Source organism: Chiloscyllium plagiosum, chromosome 1, assembly GCF_004010195.1.
Source record: "Chiloscyllium plagiosum isolate BGI_BamShark_2017 chromosome 1, ASM401019v2, whole genome shotgun sequence".
Classification (NCBI taxonomy): domain Eukaryota; kingdom Metazoa; phylum Chordata; class Chondrichthyes; order Orectolobiformes; family Hemiscylliidae; genus Chiloscyllium; species Chiloscyllium plagiosum.
The window spans coordinates 137,991,137-138,006,361 of NC_057710.1; the positions used below are offsets into that span (position 1 = coordinate 137,991,137).

The 15,225-nt window shown below is 44.3% G+C and overlaps 1 protein-coding gene across 2 annotated transcripts in view; it reads right to left on the reverse strand.

The window, feature by feature from the left end:
- The window catches only part of lyar (Ly1 antibody reactive homolog (mouse)), a 32,970-nt gene that overhangs the window by 10,049 nt on the left and 7,696 nt on the right, over positions 1 to 15,225 (reverse strand). The window contains exons 6-8 of one of the 2 annotated variants that reach the window (XM_043698236.1): positions 8,934 to 9,333; positions 5,308 to 5,385; positions 4,687 to 5,206 (exon numbers count right to left, since the gene is read on the reverse strand). In XM_043698236.1, coding sequence (XP_043554171.1) covers positions 5,139 to 5,206; positions 5,308 to 5,385; positions 8,934 to 9,333 — 546 coding nt within the window. In that variant the 3' untranslated portion in view covers positions 4,687 to 5,138. Of the gene's footprint in view, positions 1 to 4,686; positions 5,207 to 5,307; positions 5,386 to 8,933; positions 9,334 to 15,225 lie in introns of those variants that run through there. The other variant, XM_043698225.1, reaches the window with a different exon arrangement.

Genomic DNA, 15,225 nt, shown 5'->3' on the forward strand with positions numbered 1-15,225 from the left:
CAGAAATTGATAAATTCTTGATGTCACAAGGAATTAAGGGCTACGGGGAGAATGCGGGTAAGTGGAGCTGAAATGCCCATCAGCCATGATTGAATGGCGGAGTGGACTCGATGGGCCGAATGGCCTTACTTCCACTCCTATGTCTTTTGGTCTTATTATGGTCTTCTGGCCCAGAAGGAGGGACACCAGCACTGAACCACAAGATCCCGTGGTCTTGGCCTCGATCATTTTATAAAATTAAGCCTCCACCAAGTCACCCATTTTTCTAAATAATGGGACGATCAACAAATATTTCCCACCAGGCCTTTGTACTTCAGTGATTAAATGGTGATATCACGGAGATGGTTAAGACAAAGCCAGAAAGAAAAATTCTCTCAGTCAGCGGGCAAATTCAGAACAGGGCAAGTAATCTTTAAATTAAAAAGGGCTGCTGAGGTATTAAAAGTATCAAAACAAAAGCATTAAACAAGACACAGGAACCATGATCTAACGGAATACAGGAACGGTGTCGAGTACCGATGAGCCTTTTCCTGTTGCTGTATAAGTTCTACCTTGGAGAGAGGGGCAGGTGATGGCTTCATCACATTATTGCTAGACTATTAATCCAGAAACTCATGTGCTGGGGACCCAGGTTTGAATCACACCACAGCAGATAGCCAAATTTGAATTCAATTTAAAAAGTAATCTACTGAAGACCATGAAATCATTGTTGGAAAAACTTATCTGGTTCACTAATGTACTTCAGAAAAGGAAATCTGCCACCCTCACCTGGTCTGGTCTGGTCTGGCCTGGCCTAGCCTACATATGACTTCAGAGCCACTGCAATGTGGTTGACTCTTAACTACACTGCGAAATGGCCCAGTAACCCACTCAACTGTATCAATTGCTACAAAGTCTCAACAAAGAAATGAAATCACATGGCTCACCTAGCATTGAACTAGGCACCAGAAAAGACAATTGCAGAAACAGCCCTGTCGACCCAGCAAAGTCCTCCTTACCAACACTTGGGGGCTAGTGTCAAAATTGGGAAAGCTGTATCACAGACTAGTGAAGCAACAGCCTGACACAATCATACTCATGGACAACGTCTCTGTCACCATCGTCGATATGTACTGATTGACCAGCAGGAAAGGCCCAGAAGAAGTGGTAATATAGTCGGGAGGGAGTTTCTCTCTGAGTCATCAACATCAAGGAAACCTCCTGATTACCACATACTGACCTCCCCCAGCTAATTGGGGTGGGGTGGGGTGGGGTGGGGGCAGGGGCATGGGCACACACATGGGCCCAAGACATGCCTGTCTCTTTGTCGGCTACATGGAACAGTCTATCTTCCGTAGTTACACCGGCACCACTCCCCACCTCTTCCTCCACTGCACTGATGACTGCATCGGCGCCACCTCATGCTCCCATGAGGAGGTTGAGCAGTTCATCAACTTCACCAACACATTCCACCCCGACCTTAAATTCACCTGGACCATCTCTGACACCTCCCTCCCCCTCCTGGACCTCTCCATCAATGACGACCGACTCAACACTAACATTTTTCACAAACCTACTGACTCCCACAGCTTCCTCCTGCAAAAATGCTATCCCGTATTCCCAATTCCTCCGCCTTCACAGGAGGACCAGTTCCACCACAGAACACATCAGATGGCCTCCTTCTTTAAAGGCCGTAATTTCCCCTCCCACATGGTTAAAGATGCCCTCCAATGCATCTCATCCACGTCCCGCACTTCTACCCTCAAACCGTAACAAGGACAGAACCCCCCGGTCCTCACTTTCCACCCTACTAACCTTCGTATTAACCGCATCTTCCGCCACCTAGAAACGGACCCCACCACCAGGGATATATTTCTCTCCCACCCCTATCCGCAAAGACCGTTCCCTCTGTGACTACCTGGTCAGGTCCACGCCCCCCAACAACCCACCCTCCCCTCCTGGCACCTTCCCCTGCCACCGCAGGAACTGCAAAACCTGCGCTCACACCTCCTCTCTCACTGCCATCCAAAGGCCCTAAAGGAGCCTTCCACATCCATCAACGTTTCACCTTCACATCCACCACTGGCATTTATTGTATCCGTCGCTGTCGACGCAGCCTCCTCTACACTGGGGAGACCAGACACCTACTTGCAGAGTGCTTTAGGGAATATCTCCGGAACACCAGCACCAATCAACCCCATCACCCCGTGGCCAAACATTTTAACTCCCCCTCCCACTCTGCTGAGGACATGCAGGTCCTGGGCCTCCTCCACCGCCGCTCTCTCATCGCATGACGCCTGGAGGAAGAACAACCTCCAGGGTTAGGGGTTGGGGTAAATGTAGGGGTATGGGTGGGTTGCGCTTCGGCGGGGCGGTGTGGACTTGTTGGGCTGAAGGGCCTGTTTCCACACTGTAAGTAATCTAATCTAATCTAATCTAATCAAAAAACTTCAACCGCAGGGCATCAATTTGGACTTCACCAGTTTCCTCATTTCCCCACCCCCCACCTTAGCCCAGTTGCAACCTGCCAGCTCAGCACCATCCTCATAACCTGTCCTACCTGCCAATCTTCCTTCCGACCTATCCACTCCAGCCTCCTCTCTGACCTATCACCTTCATCCCCAACTCATCCACCTATTGCACACTTAGCTACCTTCTCCCCAGCCCCACATCCCTCCCAATTATCTCTCCATTCCAGAGGCTCCCAGCCTCATTCCTGAAGAAAGGCTTTAGCCCAGAACGTTGATTTTCCTGCTCATCGGATGCTGCCTGACCTGCTGTGCTTTTCCAGCACCAGTCTAATTTTGACTCTGAACTCCAGCATCTGCAGTCTGCAAGGGCACAAAACATACTCTGGGATATTTCACTGTCCACCACCAAACATTGCTTGGCAGCAGTACTACTGATTAGTGCTGGTCAGGTCCTAAATGGACATAGCTGCTAGGCTGGGCTTGCTGCAGGTGATGAGGGAACATATTTGATGTCAGCCTCACCAATGAATTTGACAGTATCGGAAAGAGTGATCACCGCACAGTCCTTGTGGAGACAAAGTCCCACCGTCATAGAGAACACCTTCTATATTGCTGTGTGGCACTATTACCATGCCAAATGGGAGAGATGAACAGATCCAGCAACTCAAGACAGGTCATCCATGAAGCGCTATGGGCCATCAACAGCAGCAGAATTGTACTCCAGCGCAATCTGCAACCTCATGGCCTGGCATATCCCCCATTCTGCCATCACCACCAAGGCAGGGGATCAAAACTGGTTCAATGAAGAGTGCAGAGGGGCATGCCAGGAAAAGAACCAGACATCCTTAAAAAAATGAGGTGTCAATCTGATGATGCTATCAAACAGGACTATTTGCATGCCTAACAGTGTAAGCAACAAATGATAGACAGAGGTAAGCGATCCCACAACCAACAGATCAGATCTAAGCTCTGCAGTCCTTCCACATCCAATCGTGAATGGTGAAAGACAACTAACCAACTTGCTGGATGATGAGGCTCCACAAATATCCCCATCCTCAATGATGGAAGAGCCCAGCATATCAGTGTAAAAGATAAGGCGGAAAGCATTCACAAAAATCTTCAGCCAGAAATGCCGAATGGATGATCCATATCAGCCTCCTCCAGCAGTCCCCAGCATACCAGTAATCAGCCAATTTAATTCCACTCCACGTGATATCAAGAGCGAGCTGAAGGCACTGAATCCTGCAAAGGCTATGGGCCCTGACCGCATTCCAGCAACAATACTTAAGACTTGTGCTCCAGCCACTTTATTCCAACAGTTACAACACTGCCATCTACCTGACAATTGGAAAATTGCTCAAGTACACCCTCTACATAAAAAGCAAGTTAAGTCCAGCCCAGCCAATTACCGGCCCATGAGTCAACTCTCAATCATCAGTAAAACAACACCTGTTCAGTGACGCCTAGTTGGGGTTCCACCAGGGCCACTCAGCTCCTGACGTTGTTACAGTCTTGGCTCAAACATGGAAAAAAAAAGTTGATTTCAGAGGGATATGGGAGAGAGACAGCAAGGTGCCCGAAGACAGGAAGGTCTTATGGGGCAATGGATTGTTTCACTGCCTTTGACCTGCAATAACAGTTCAATTCTCACTCTACGACTGCATGACCACAGAAGTGGTGTAGATGCCATGGTCAAGTTAGTCAAGAATCAACTTATAAATTCTTCCAATATGTTTAAGGCAGGCAGAAAGAGCAGCAGAGTCTCATGGTCAGCCATATTTAATGCAGACTTGTACCTCTTAAGCTAAATCCTCAGGCAAAAGATTAGGGACCAACTCAAGGAAAAACATGCTCTGGAAACAGGGACAATAACAAACAGACAGAGAAAGCCTCCAAATCTATTTTAGATTAGATTAGATTCCCTACAGTGTGGAAACAAGCCCTTTGGCCCAAAAAGTCCACACCAACCCTCCGACCAGTAACCCACCCAGACCCATTTCCCTCTGACTGATGTACCTAATGCTATGGGCAATTTAGCATGGCCAATTCACCTGAGCTGTACATCTTTGGACTGTGGGAGGAAACCCACGCAGACACGGGGAGAATGTGCAAACTCCACATAGACAGTTGCCAGAGGCTGGAGTTGAACCTGGGACTCTGGTGCTGTGAGGCAGCAGTGCTAACCACTGAGCCACCGTAAAAGGCGATGTTCTTGGAGATCAGAATCATTGCATTTTGAACATTTGTTGTTTATATATAATTAGTCACATGGCATTAGCAAGTGTGGGTTTCAGCAGGAAAGGGTGTATTTTTGTTCTGTTTTATTGCCACTCTAATGAAGGCACAATAATGGACTGTAGACAAACAGTAACACAGTATTATAAAGAGGCCATAACCCAGGCTAGAGGTGTAATGTAAGTCATATTAATTATGTTTCTTTTGCAGCAATAACTGCACATTTGAATTTATTCTGATGAATCAAAAGCTGGGTGTGGATGGTACAGAGAAGATGAACAACTTTTTATACAACAGACAGATTTCAAACTGAGAGCTTTTAAATTACACTGCACAAAGCAATTAACACGTTAAAAATAAAATGAATAAGAAATCATCAACTTAACTGAATTAAACAAAGCTTGTGTGCAGATTAAGCAGAAATCTGACTGTGTTAGAACCTTTTCTGATCATTTACATGAAAATGCTCTCAGACCCCAACTGTGTAACATGACACAGAAAATATTTAGAAGTGTTGATATCTGAAATGACAGGATTAAACGTTCATGGAATAAAATACCTAAAGATCAGGTCATGCGGTGTGCTCAGAAAGTTGTAAGATTTCTAATGTGGGTGGAAATACCTTGCTTTACTTCATTAGCTTCTTCCACTTCTTTGGTTTCTGGAACTTGAACTTTTTCCCGTTTCGAGTTGGGTTCACCTGTTTGGTATGCAAGAAGAGTATCAGTGAGTCAATCATAAGTTTCTACCCTGGGATAAAAACGTTTGAACGGTGCCCACTGTCAAAGCTGTGACTGCATGCAGAATGCAGTTGACAGTAGTGTGCAAAGACGACAAAAAGAGGATGGAGGGTTTGTCTGGATGATAGCTCCAGGGCTTAATGACTTTGCTGCGGAGATCGCAAAGAAGATAGTTGGGGCTGATAGGCTTACTTATCCACCAGAGCATACTCTAACCAGGAAAGGATGTATAACAGGGTGTGTGCCCTACTCAGTCTCAACACAGATGGAAGATGTAGTCTTGGACATTGCCAATGTATCAACACAGCATGGATGTGCAATGGAAAAAAGGGTGAAATGCTAATAGGTGAAACATGCCACAGTTTGGAGGAGACAGCTAGCTCGTTTTTATCCATTTTTAATTCTTTCATTTGAGAAGTAGCTAACAGTATGCAGTGCACAAGATGTGAGCTTCATGAATTGACATCTAAATGGCAGGGTCAATACCAGAGAAAGTGTAAGGAGGTGTCAGATGAGTCAGTGGTAGCCTTAGAGCCCAGAACCATCATGGGAATTAGGCATACTCTCTCCATGCAGTGGCAGCTCGGGCACGTGTTGGATAGTTTGCCCAAGGTGAGCAGTAGGTCATGTATGAGCAGGAGCACGTGACAATAGAAGCTGTGCACAGTCCCTATCAAGAGGTGAAGGAGAACACCAGTCACAGTTGGCTTGCTGGAGATGCAAACCCTTGGTTACAGAACAGCAAAAGATGATGTGTGGATGCCTTGTTGAGGTGCACAAGGCTGTTTAAGACCTTGGGCAGAAGACAGTCTATGCATGTCATCTTTTGACTGAATGAATGCATGGGTATTGCCACTGACAGTGGCCAACCTCATGAAGGCTCATGCATGCCATCCAATTCAGTAGGTGCAGAAACAGAAGAGGAGCATCTACAATATTCAGCAGTACTGAATGTTCTATCGTGTGGTGACAGGTATACACATGGAAGCACAGCCAGGTGCTCTCCCATTCTTGGTTAGCAGCTACATACAAGGGTAGCCAGGAGGGAAGAAGAAAGCCTGCTGTTAATGAGGGGACATTCCCAAAGCACCCCTGGTAAAACTGCTCCCACACCTGCAGTTGGACAAATTTCTTCATGGCTCTGTCAAATTCACAATCTTAAATTGAACAAAGGCAACATACAAACAACCTAGTGTAGGTCACAGGCTTTGTGGTAGCCCACAGCAGCTTGAATGGCATGACATGTTGGGAATCAAAATCCTGATGTGGGATGGGTAGCAGGAATGGAAAACATGTCTACAGGAGTAATGCACATGCTGAATAATTGAATGAAAGCACCTCACACGGGCCACACTGATACCTGGGAGTATCCTGCATTACAGGAAAACCCAGGCCTACCTGCTGATACAAATATGTAAAGCATTTGGAACTCTGCCACAGCACATCAGAGAAAGTGAGGACTGCAGGTGATGGAGATCAGAGTCGAAAGTGTGACGACGGAAAAGCACAGCAGGTCAGGCAGCATCAGAGGAGCAGGAAGGTACACATTTTGGGCACAAGCCCTTCATCAGGAACATCTGCTCCTCAGACACTGCCGGACTTGCTGTGCTTTTCCAGCGCCACACTTTTTGACTCTGCCTCAGCACATGCCCATCATAGCAGCCATCTAACAGCATCCGGGTGAATCACTTTTGGTGATTGCACATTTGCTTTATACTTGAAAGAACTGAAGTCCTGCCTATTGACAAACACCCCTAGCTCCCATGATGGTGATTTAATGACCCCATGTGTAGTCTACCGTCCACTGCACAAGACCAAACCCGTACACGGAGATAAGGTTTACAGCTCTTTGGATTCATTGTTACAAATGCAGTGGAGTCAGACATCATCACATAGGGCAATAGGAGAGCTAATGTGCTAATGTCACCAGCCAAGTAATCTGAACCCCAGGCTAGGGACATCGATTTGAATCCCACCACGGCAGATGGTAAAATCGGAATTCAATAAAACTCTGAAATGAAAACTAGTACAACAGTTAATTGTTGAACACCGTCTAGTTCACTAATACCCTTGGGGAAAGGTATCTGCTATCCTTATCCACTCTGGCATAAAAATGACTCCAGATTCACAGCAATGTGGCGGACTCTCAACAACCAAGCTGATAATAAGAAATGACAAAAAAAAATGCTGGCCTGGTGAGTGACATCCAATTAACAAACTTTATGAACAATTGTAACTGTGATGGATGGCTGATTGCAAAATCCACCATGCACAGGAAGATTTCTACATGAGGACCCTGAAAGGAGCCAACGTATAATCACTCGGCAAGACTATCATCGGCCATACTTCTGGGATGACCTGCTGCAAAATGCGTAGCCTTCGGTGCCCTGGCTGCTCCAAAAGATCAAGAATACTGGCCTTTGGCCAAATTACCCGATTCATACTCGTGCCCTTCAGTCATTGCAGCCGGATATGTTACTCACAGTACTGCAGCTCCACCAAGATCCACTCAACTGCTGCACAGGTGGATCCCATATCACGGTGTCAATACAAAGGGTTACACAGATCATTGTAATCAGTGACACCAAAACTGTCACCCAAAAAAAGGGAACATTGACATCTGGTTTATTACCCACCTCTCCAGCTATGCAAGAGATCATGCTTGCTGTCTTCTACCTTAGTGCTAGTGACAGCACTAAATGTTAATTTTAATAGGCAACTGATTTCCAATTTGCAACAGTCTCAAGTGAGTTGTTGCAATGCTGACACAGAGTAGGATCCTGTGTGCCATTTGTCAAGTCTCACTTAAGTGAAAAACTGGGGCTGAAAAAGCTTAAATGGCTACTCACCTCTGCTGGAAAAACTGTTTTTTGTGTTTTTTGATAATTCATTCATGGGATGAGGGCATTGCTGGCTCGGCAGCATTTATTGCCCATTCCCAATTGCCCAGAGAGCAGTTAAGAGTCAACCACATCGCTGTGGATCTGGTGTCACGTGCAAGCGAGAACACATTGGGAAAGCTGACCAAATACAGTGCTTTCGCCATTTCCATGTTCCCTCCGCCTCCAGAGGCGCAGAAAAACTGCGACTTTTGGCTCTGAGTTTTCATGGGCTTTTCCCAATATCTTGCCTCAACCATGAGGAAACAGTTAGAAAGACGCACAAAACGACAGTTTTCAAAGATATCGCTCTGGAACTTCTCCTCAAACTGCAGAAAATCAGCTGAACCTTTTTGAAGGTCAGAAGACGTTGATTGCTGACTGAAATGCAAGAATTTTCGCTGCAAACACTAAAGCAGATAATAGCAAATCACTGGATTACTCCAAGTACAGAAGAACGTTGATTATCCGGCAAGACCGCAAGGTCCCGATGCTTGGGTAATCTATGTTATCCGGCATTTGATTATCCGGAATTCGATTAACCAAACAAAAATACTGCCTGCTGGTGTCCTTCAGATAATCGAGGTTCCTCTGTATTTCACTGAAGATCCAAAGCACTGATTACGTACCTTCATTGGATGTTTTCTGTTTCCGCTTCTTGCCCTTCTTCCTGCCAAGTACATTCTCACTGTTGTGTTGCTCACAGCCCTCTGCTTGATTGCCATTTTCCCGCACAGTATGGGCTCCATCTTTCTTGTGTAGTTTTTTAAGCTTTTTCTTTTTTCCCTTCAGGGTTTTTTGTTCCTTTGTTTTAGAATCTGTTTCATGCTTTAAAGGACTTTTACATTCCTCTGAGTTTAACAGCTTCTTTTTCTTTTTGGATTTTTTCTGTCCTTTCTCTTTTGCTTCCTGTTTGTTTCTTCCCTTCTCTTCACTTTTGACTGCAGGTGCCTGGTTCTGGTCTGCTTCCACTGATTTTGATGGGGTGACACCATTTGGAGTCTCGTTTTCTTGCTGTTTAGCTTTATCCTACACAAATCAAATTTAATTTATTTAGGTATTATATGGCATGAATCATTAATTACAGTATCAAAATGTCAAAATAGAACATGCTCTGTATTATATGAATATTTCTACTACATTACAACATTGTGCTCTTAACCTGCTCTGGGCTACAGCAGGAGTGGACTGCTGTTTTGTCAATCTTGTTTCAGAAAAGACTTCAAATAATCCAGTATCCAGTTCTTTGGGGAGCCAGTTCAAAATTTCCACTACCCTTTCTTTCCTGATTTCACTCAACACAGCTCGAATATTAAACTTCTACTCTGTTGTTCTAGTGTTAAAGACTCCAAATTCATTAGTGTCTCTTGCAAGTAAAGCCTTTGATCTTTGACACCAGGTAATGAATCTTCAGTCACTTTTCAATGACGTTGGTAAACCTATACAAGGTGCTCAAGCTTTTGTTTTGCTTTTCATTCTAACCAAAATCTAAACAATGCTTTGGCAAAGTTAAGCATTACCCCTTGCTTTCGTATTCCTTGTCTCTGATTCATAAAACCTAGGATTCTAAATGCATTTGAAAGTTATTTGGTCAAGTGCTTTTTGTTTTGTCTATTCAAGCATTTAAGTCCGACTTCCATTTGACCACCTTTAATGTTTTAGAGTACAGAGGAACCTCGATCATCCAGCATCCAATTAACCAAATTTTGGATTATCCGAACATGATTGCAAGGTCCCGATGCTTGGCTAACTATGTCATCCGGCATTCAATTAATTGGGATTCCTCTGTACTGTGTTCTCAAATTATTTCCTTGAGGATGTACTCTTATCTTTTCATCTGGCAGCTGTAGATCTAATCATGTGCACAATTTCGGCTTCCTTACCCACAACTACTCTGCCCCCAAACTATCCATACCAATGCAATTAAAGTGGTTGTTCTGGCCACCGCCTCATCTGTCCTACTGCAAACATCTATCCAATGCTTTAAATTATCTTAAGGCTTATGTCTCCAATGCTGCTCTTTTTTGCATTAAGACCCATAAATCAGTCTAACACTCTCCAACTTCTACTGGTTCTCTGCATCACCAAACATATCGATTTGAAAATTTTTGTCCTTGCTCGCATACCTCTTCATGGTATCACCCCCATCCTACCATGGGATTTCTTCCCACCTAATATCCCATATTTACCCTATGCTCCTTCACTACCAGATTTTAACACTGCTAAAAGGCAACAAGAAGGACAATTAACTGTTAAGCTTAATTCTTAGACCAGGTCAGCAGACTCTGAGATGTTCTGTACAACCCATCAGTCAGACTTCTCCATATTCTTTGCCTCTTTTGTCATAGCCATTCATCAATAGTTGAATAGTTAATTTAACCAGGTTGAATTTAACCAATCCCCAGGTGCTGAGACAAACTCGGTTGAGGTGACCAAAGATCGAACGGTGAATTTCGTGGGTTGAAAGTTTGCTAAAAGTGTTACAATCTTCCCTAGAGAGAAGTGTTGGAGGATTTGAGAGTATCCAAGAAGGGTGTGAGGAAAGTCCCAGAAACTACAGCACACGGTCAGTTTAACATCAGGTAAAAGAAAGAAAAATTGGGAAAATAAAATCAAATTTAGAGCGCTTTGCATTAATAACGGAGAGCCAGCACAAAGCAGATTGTGCTCCACTAATTAAATTAAACATTTTGATGAAGTAACAAAGAATGTTGATGAAGGGAATACTGTACATATTGATTTTGAGGAAGCATTTGATAAGTAACAAAGTATGCTGGTCATCAAAACTGGAGTTCATGGAATAGGAAGATCAATGTCAGCTTTGATAGAAAATTGGCTCAAGTACAGAAGACAGTAGGTTGTCTTGACAATGGTTCTTTTATACAAAGAAGAGAATGGATGAAGCAGAGTTCCCCAAATTCAGTCCTCGGGCCAAATATGTTTTTTAATATATTAAAATATTTTGGATATTTTAATACAGAACAACATTTTAAAGTTTGTCGACTGTACAAAATTTATGAGCTGTGGCTGAGAGAAAGGATAATGCTAATGGATTACACCAGAACATAGCGACGATGACAGAATGGGCAACAAGTAGCAGATGGGATCTAGCACCGAGAAATGTCAGATTTCTTCTCCCTATCCCTTCTAATACAGAATAAATGGCAATGCTTCAAAACAGGGCCCAGGAACCGAATGATTATTGGCTGCACATCCATGCATCAGGACACAGTGAGGGATAAGTTAGCAAGGCATATTGGATCCTGGGCTTCGTCAATAGAAGTATTAAAGTACATAAGCAAGAAGTAATGCTGAACCTTTAAAACGTTCTGGTTAGCATACAATTACTGTACTCACTGTGGCAAGGATGCAAGAGTCCTCAAGATATTTAGGGGAGATTTGATGTGATTATGACATGTTTAGCTAAGGTAACAAAGCAAAGCTGTTCTCATGTGCTGATGGTAAAAGCAGTAAGTGATATTGATTTAAGGTTTTAGGAAAGAGAATGTTTGGAGAGAAAATGTCTCTACTCCTGTGAAAAACAATGAATGATTTCAAAAAGAAGCAATTGAAATAAATTTTCAGAGCTATGGAGATAGACCAAGGAATGCGATCGACTGGATTGCTCGAGAGTCATCATGCACCTAGGTCAAATGACCATAGAGGCAGAGTCTTACAGCATGGAAATAGACCCATTGGTCCAACTCATCCACGCTGACCAGGTTTCCCAAACTAAACTAGTCCTATTTGCCTGCTTTTGGCTCATATCCCTCTAAACCTTTCCTGTTCATGTACCTGCCCAATTGTCTTTTAAATGTTGTAACTGTACCGACACCTATCATGCGCAGCAGGTCAGGCAGCATCCAAGGAACAGGAGAATCGATGTTTCGGGCATAAGCCCGAAACGTCGATTCTCCTGTTCCTTGGATGCTGCCTGACCTGCTGCGCTTTTCCAGCAACACATCTCCAGCATCTGCAGCCCTCACTTTCCCCCTACACCTATCATGTCCTCTGGCAATTCAATCCTTTTTAAAAACTTTCCCCTCTAATTTTAAAATTATGTCCTCTATTTTGAATTCCCCTACCCTAGGGAAAAGACCTTTGCAATTCACCTGAATAAATGCCCCTCATGATTTTATAACTCTCTACAAGGTCACCCCTCAACCTCATACAGTTCAGGGAACATAGTCCCAGCCTATCCTTAACTCAAACCATCAAATCATCAACACCGTACTCACAGGGATCATACTTGAGAGAGAGAAGGAAACCAACAATCAACCCCCATTGTGATGGTACAAAGAACACAGAATGGTGTATGCCCCACTACAGTGTACAGGAAAGCAATACACACCAACCAAGTCCTGAATTGCAACAGCAGCCACCCAAAACACAATTAGGACCCTGTTCAAAATGGCTACAACACACTGTAGCACTCCAGACCTAGGAAGGGAAGACGAACACCTCTACCGAGTATTAACCAAGAATGGATATCCCCGCAATTTCATCTGCAGATGTCTACCAGACAAACGTGACGAGACATGCCATGACCTAACTCATTAGGCATGCTACCTTATAGTAAAAAGTGTCTCGAACTGACAGCCAGACTTCTCTGCCCACTGGGATTCATGACAACCCGTAAACCGACAGGCATGCTCAGACAACTCACCAGAACACAAGACCCTATGCCCATCATGTGCAAGACTAACGTAATTTACAAAATTCCATGCGAAGACTGCACGAAACACTATACAAAGCAAACAGGCAGACAACTAAAAATGTGCATTTACAAACACCAACTAGCCACGAAACGCCATGACCAGCTGTCCCTAGTAGCCATACACACAGATGACAGGGACCACAAAGTTGACTGGGACAAAACAATGATCATAGGACAAGCCAAACAGAGGACAGCCAGGGAATTCCTAAAAGCATGGTACCAGTCCACAGTCTCCATCAACAAGCACATAGACCTAGACCTATATACTGGCCACTGCAACGAACAACCGGAACCTGCAACCGGAAACAGCAGAAACGGAATCAAATAAATTCCAGAAGGCACATTACAGCAGTACTTCAGAGGAGGCTCCAAAGCTCTGAAGATGTCACCTCGACAGGGAATGAAACATCTACAAATAAACTTCTCAGCTCGGTGAACATACTCACAGCCATGATAACTCAGTTCTGGTAACATCCTTGTACATCTTTTCTGCACCCTCTCCAATTTAATAATATCCCTCCTATAGCAGGGCAACCAGAACTGTACACAGTACTCCAAAAGTACTGTACAGCGGCAACACAACGTCCTAACTCCTACAGTCGATGCTCTGACCAATGAAGACGAGTGCACCAAATGCCTTCTTCACCACCCTGTCTATCTGTGATGCAACTTTCAAGGAATTATGTACCTGAACCTCTAGGTTTTTTTATTCAGCAACACTACCCAACATTAACTGTGTAATCTTGCCCTGGTTTGTCTTACTAAAATGCAACACCTTGCAATTATCTAAATTAAATTAAATTCCATCTGCCACTCCTTGGCCCAGCTGATCAAAACCCCATCGTACTCTTGGATAATCTTCCTCACTGCGCACTGTACCACTAATTCTGGTGTCATTCACAAACTTACTAATCACGCTTCTTATATTGTCATCTAAATTGTTTATAGAAATGTCAAACATTGGACCCAGTACTGATCATTGTGGCACACCGCTGGTCACAGACCTCCTATCCAAAAAGTAACCTTTACCACCACCCTCTCTCCTACTGACAAGCCAGTTTCGTATCCAGTTGACTAGCGGTCCCTGAATCCCAAGGGATCTAACATTACTAACTAGTCTATCAAGCAGACCCTTACTTAAGTCTATGCAGACAGCGCCTACCACTCTGCCATCAGCTATGTACTTGGTCAGTTCTACAAAAAAACTCAATCAAGTTTGAGAGATGATATCCAATGCACAAAGTCATGCTGACGATCCTAATCAGTCCCTACCTCTCCAAAAGCATGTAAATTCAGTCTCTCAGAAACTGCTCCAACAACGTCCCCACCACTGATGTCAAACTCACCAGTCTATAGTTCTCAGGCTTTTCCTTATAGCCGTTCCTAAATAAAAGCACAACATTTGCACGATTGAAGTGCTGGAAGACCTGGAAGGTGGCTGTCCGTGATACAAATCTCTCTATTAAGAACCCTGAAATTTGTTCCTTAGCTTCCCACAATTCCTGGGATACACTTGATCAGGTCCCAGGGACGGGCAGAGGGAGTTGCAGTGGCCACGTTGGTAAGGGATGATATTCAGTCCCTTGCGCGGGGGGACCTAGAATCAGGGGATGTAGAGTCCGTATGGATAGAGCTGAGAAATTCTAAGGGTAAAAAGATCCTCTTGGGAATTATCTACAGGCCCCCAAACAGTAGTCTGGATGTCAGATGTCCCAGGGACAGGCAGAGGGGGTTGCAGTGGCCATGTTGGTAAGGGATGATATTCAGTCCCTTGCGCGGGGGGACCTAGAATCAGGGGATGTAGAGTCCGTATGGATAGAGCTGAGAAATTCTAAGGGTAAAAAGATCCTCTTGGGAATTATCTACAGGCCCCCAAACAGTAGTCTGGATGTCAGATGTAAGTTGAATCAGGAGCTGAAATTGGCCTGTCGCAAAAATGTTACTACAGTTGTTATGGGGGATTTCAACATGCAGGTAGACTGGGAGAATCAGGATGGTATTGGATCTCAAGAAAGAGACTTTTGGAGTGCCTCAGAGATGGATTCTTAGAGCAGCTGGTGCTGGAGCCAACCAGGGAGAAGGCAATTCTGGATCTGGTAGTGTCCAACGAACCAGGATTGATCAGGGACCTCAAAGTGAAGGAGCCATTGGGAAGTAGCGACCCTAATACAATAAGCTTCAATCTGCAATTTGAGAGAGAGAGG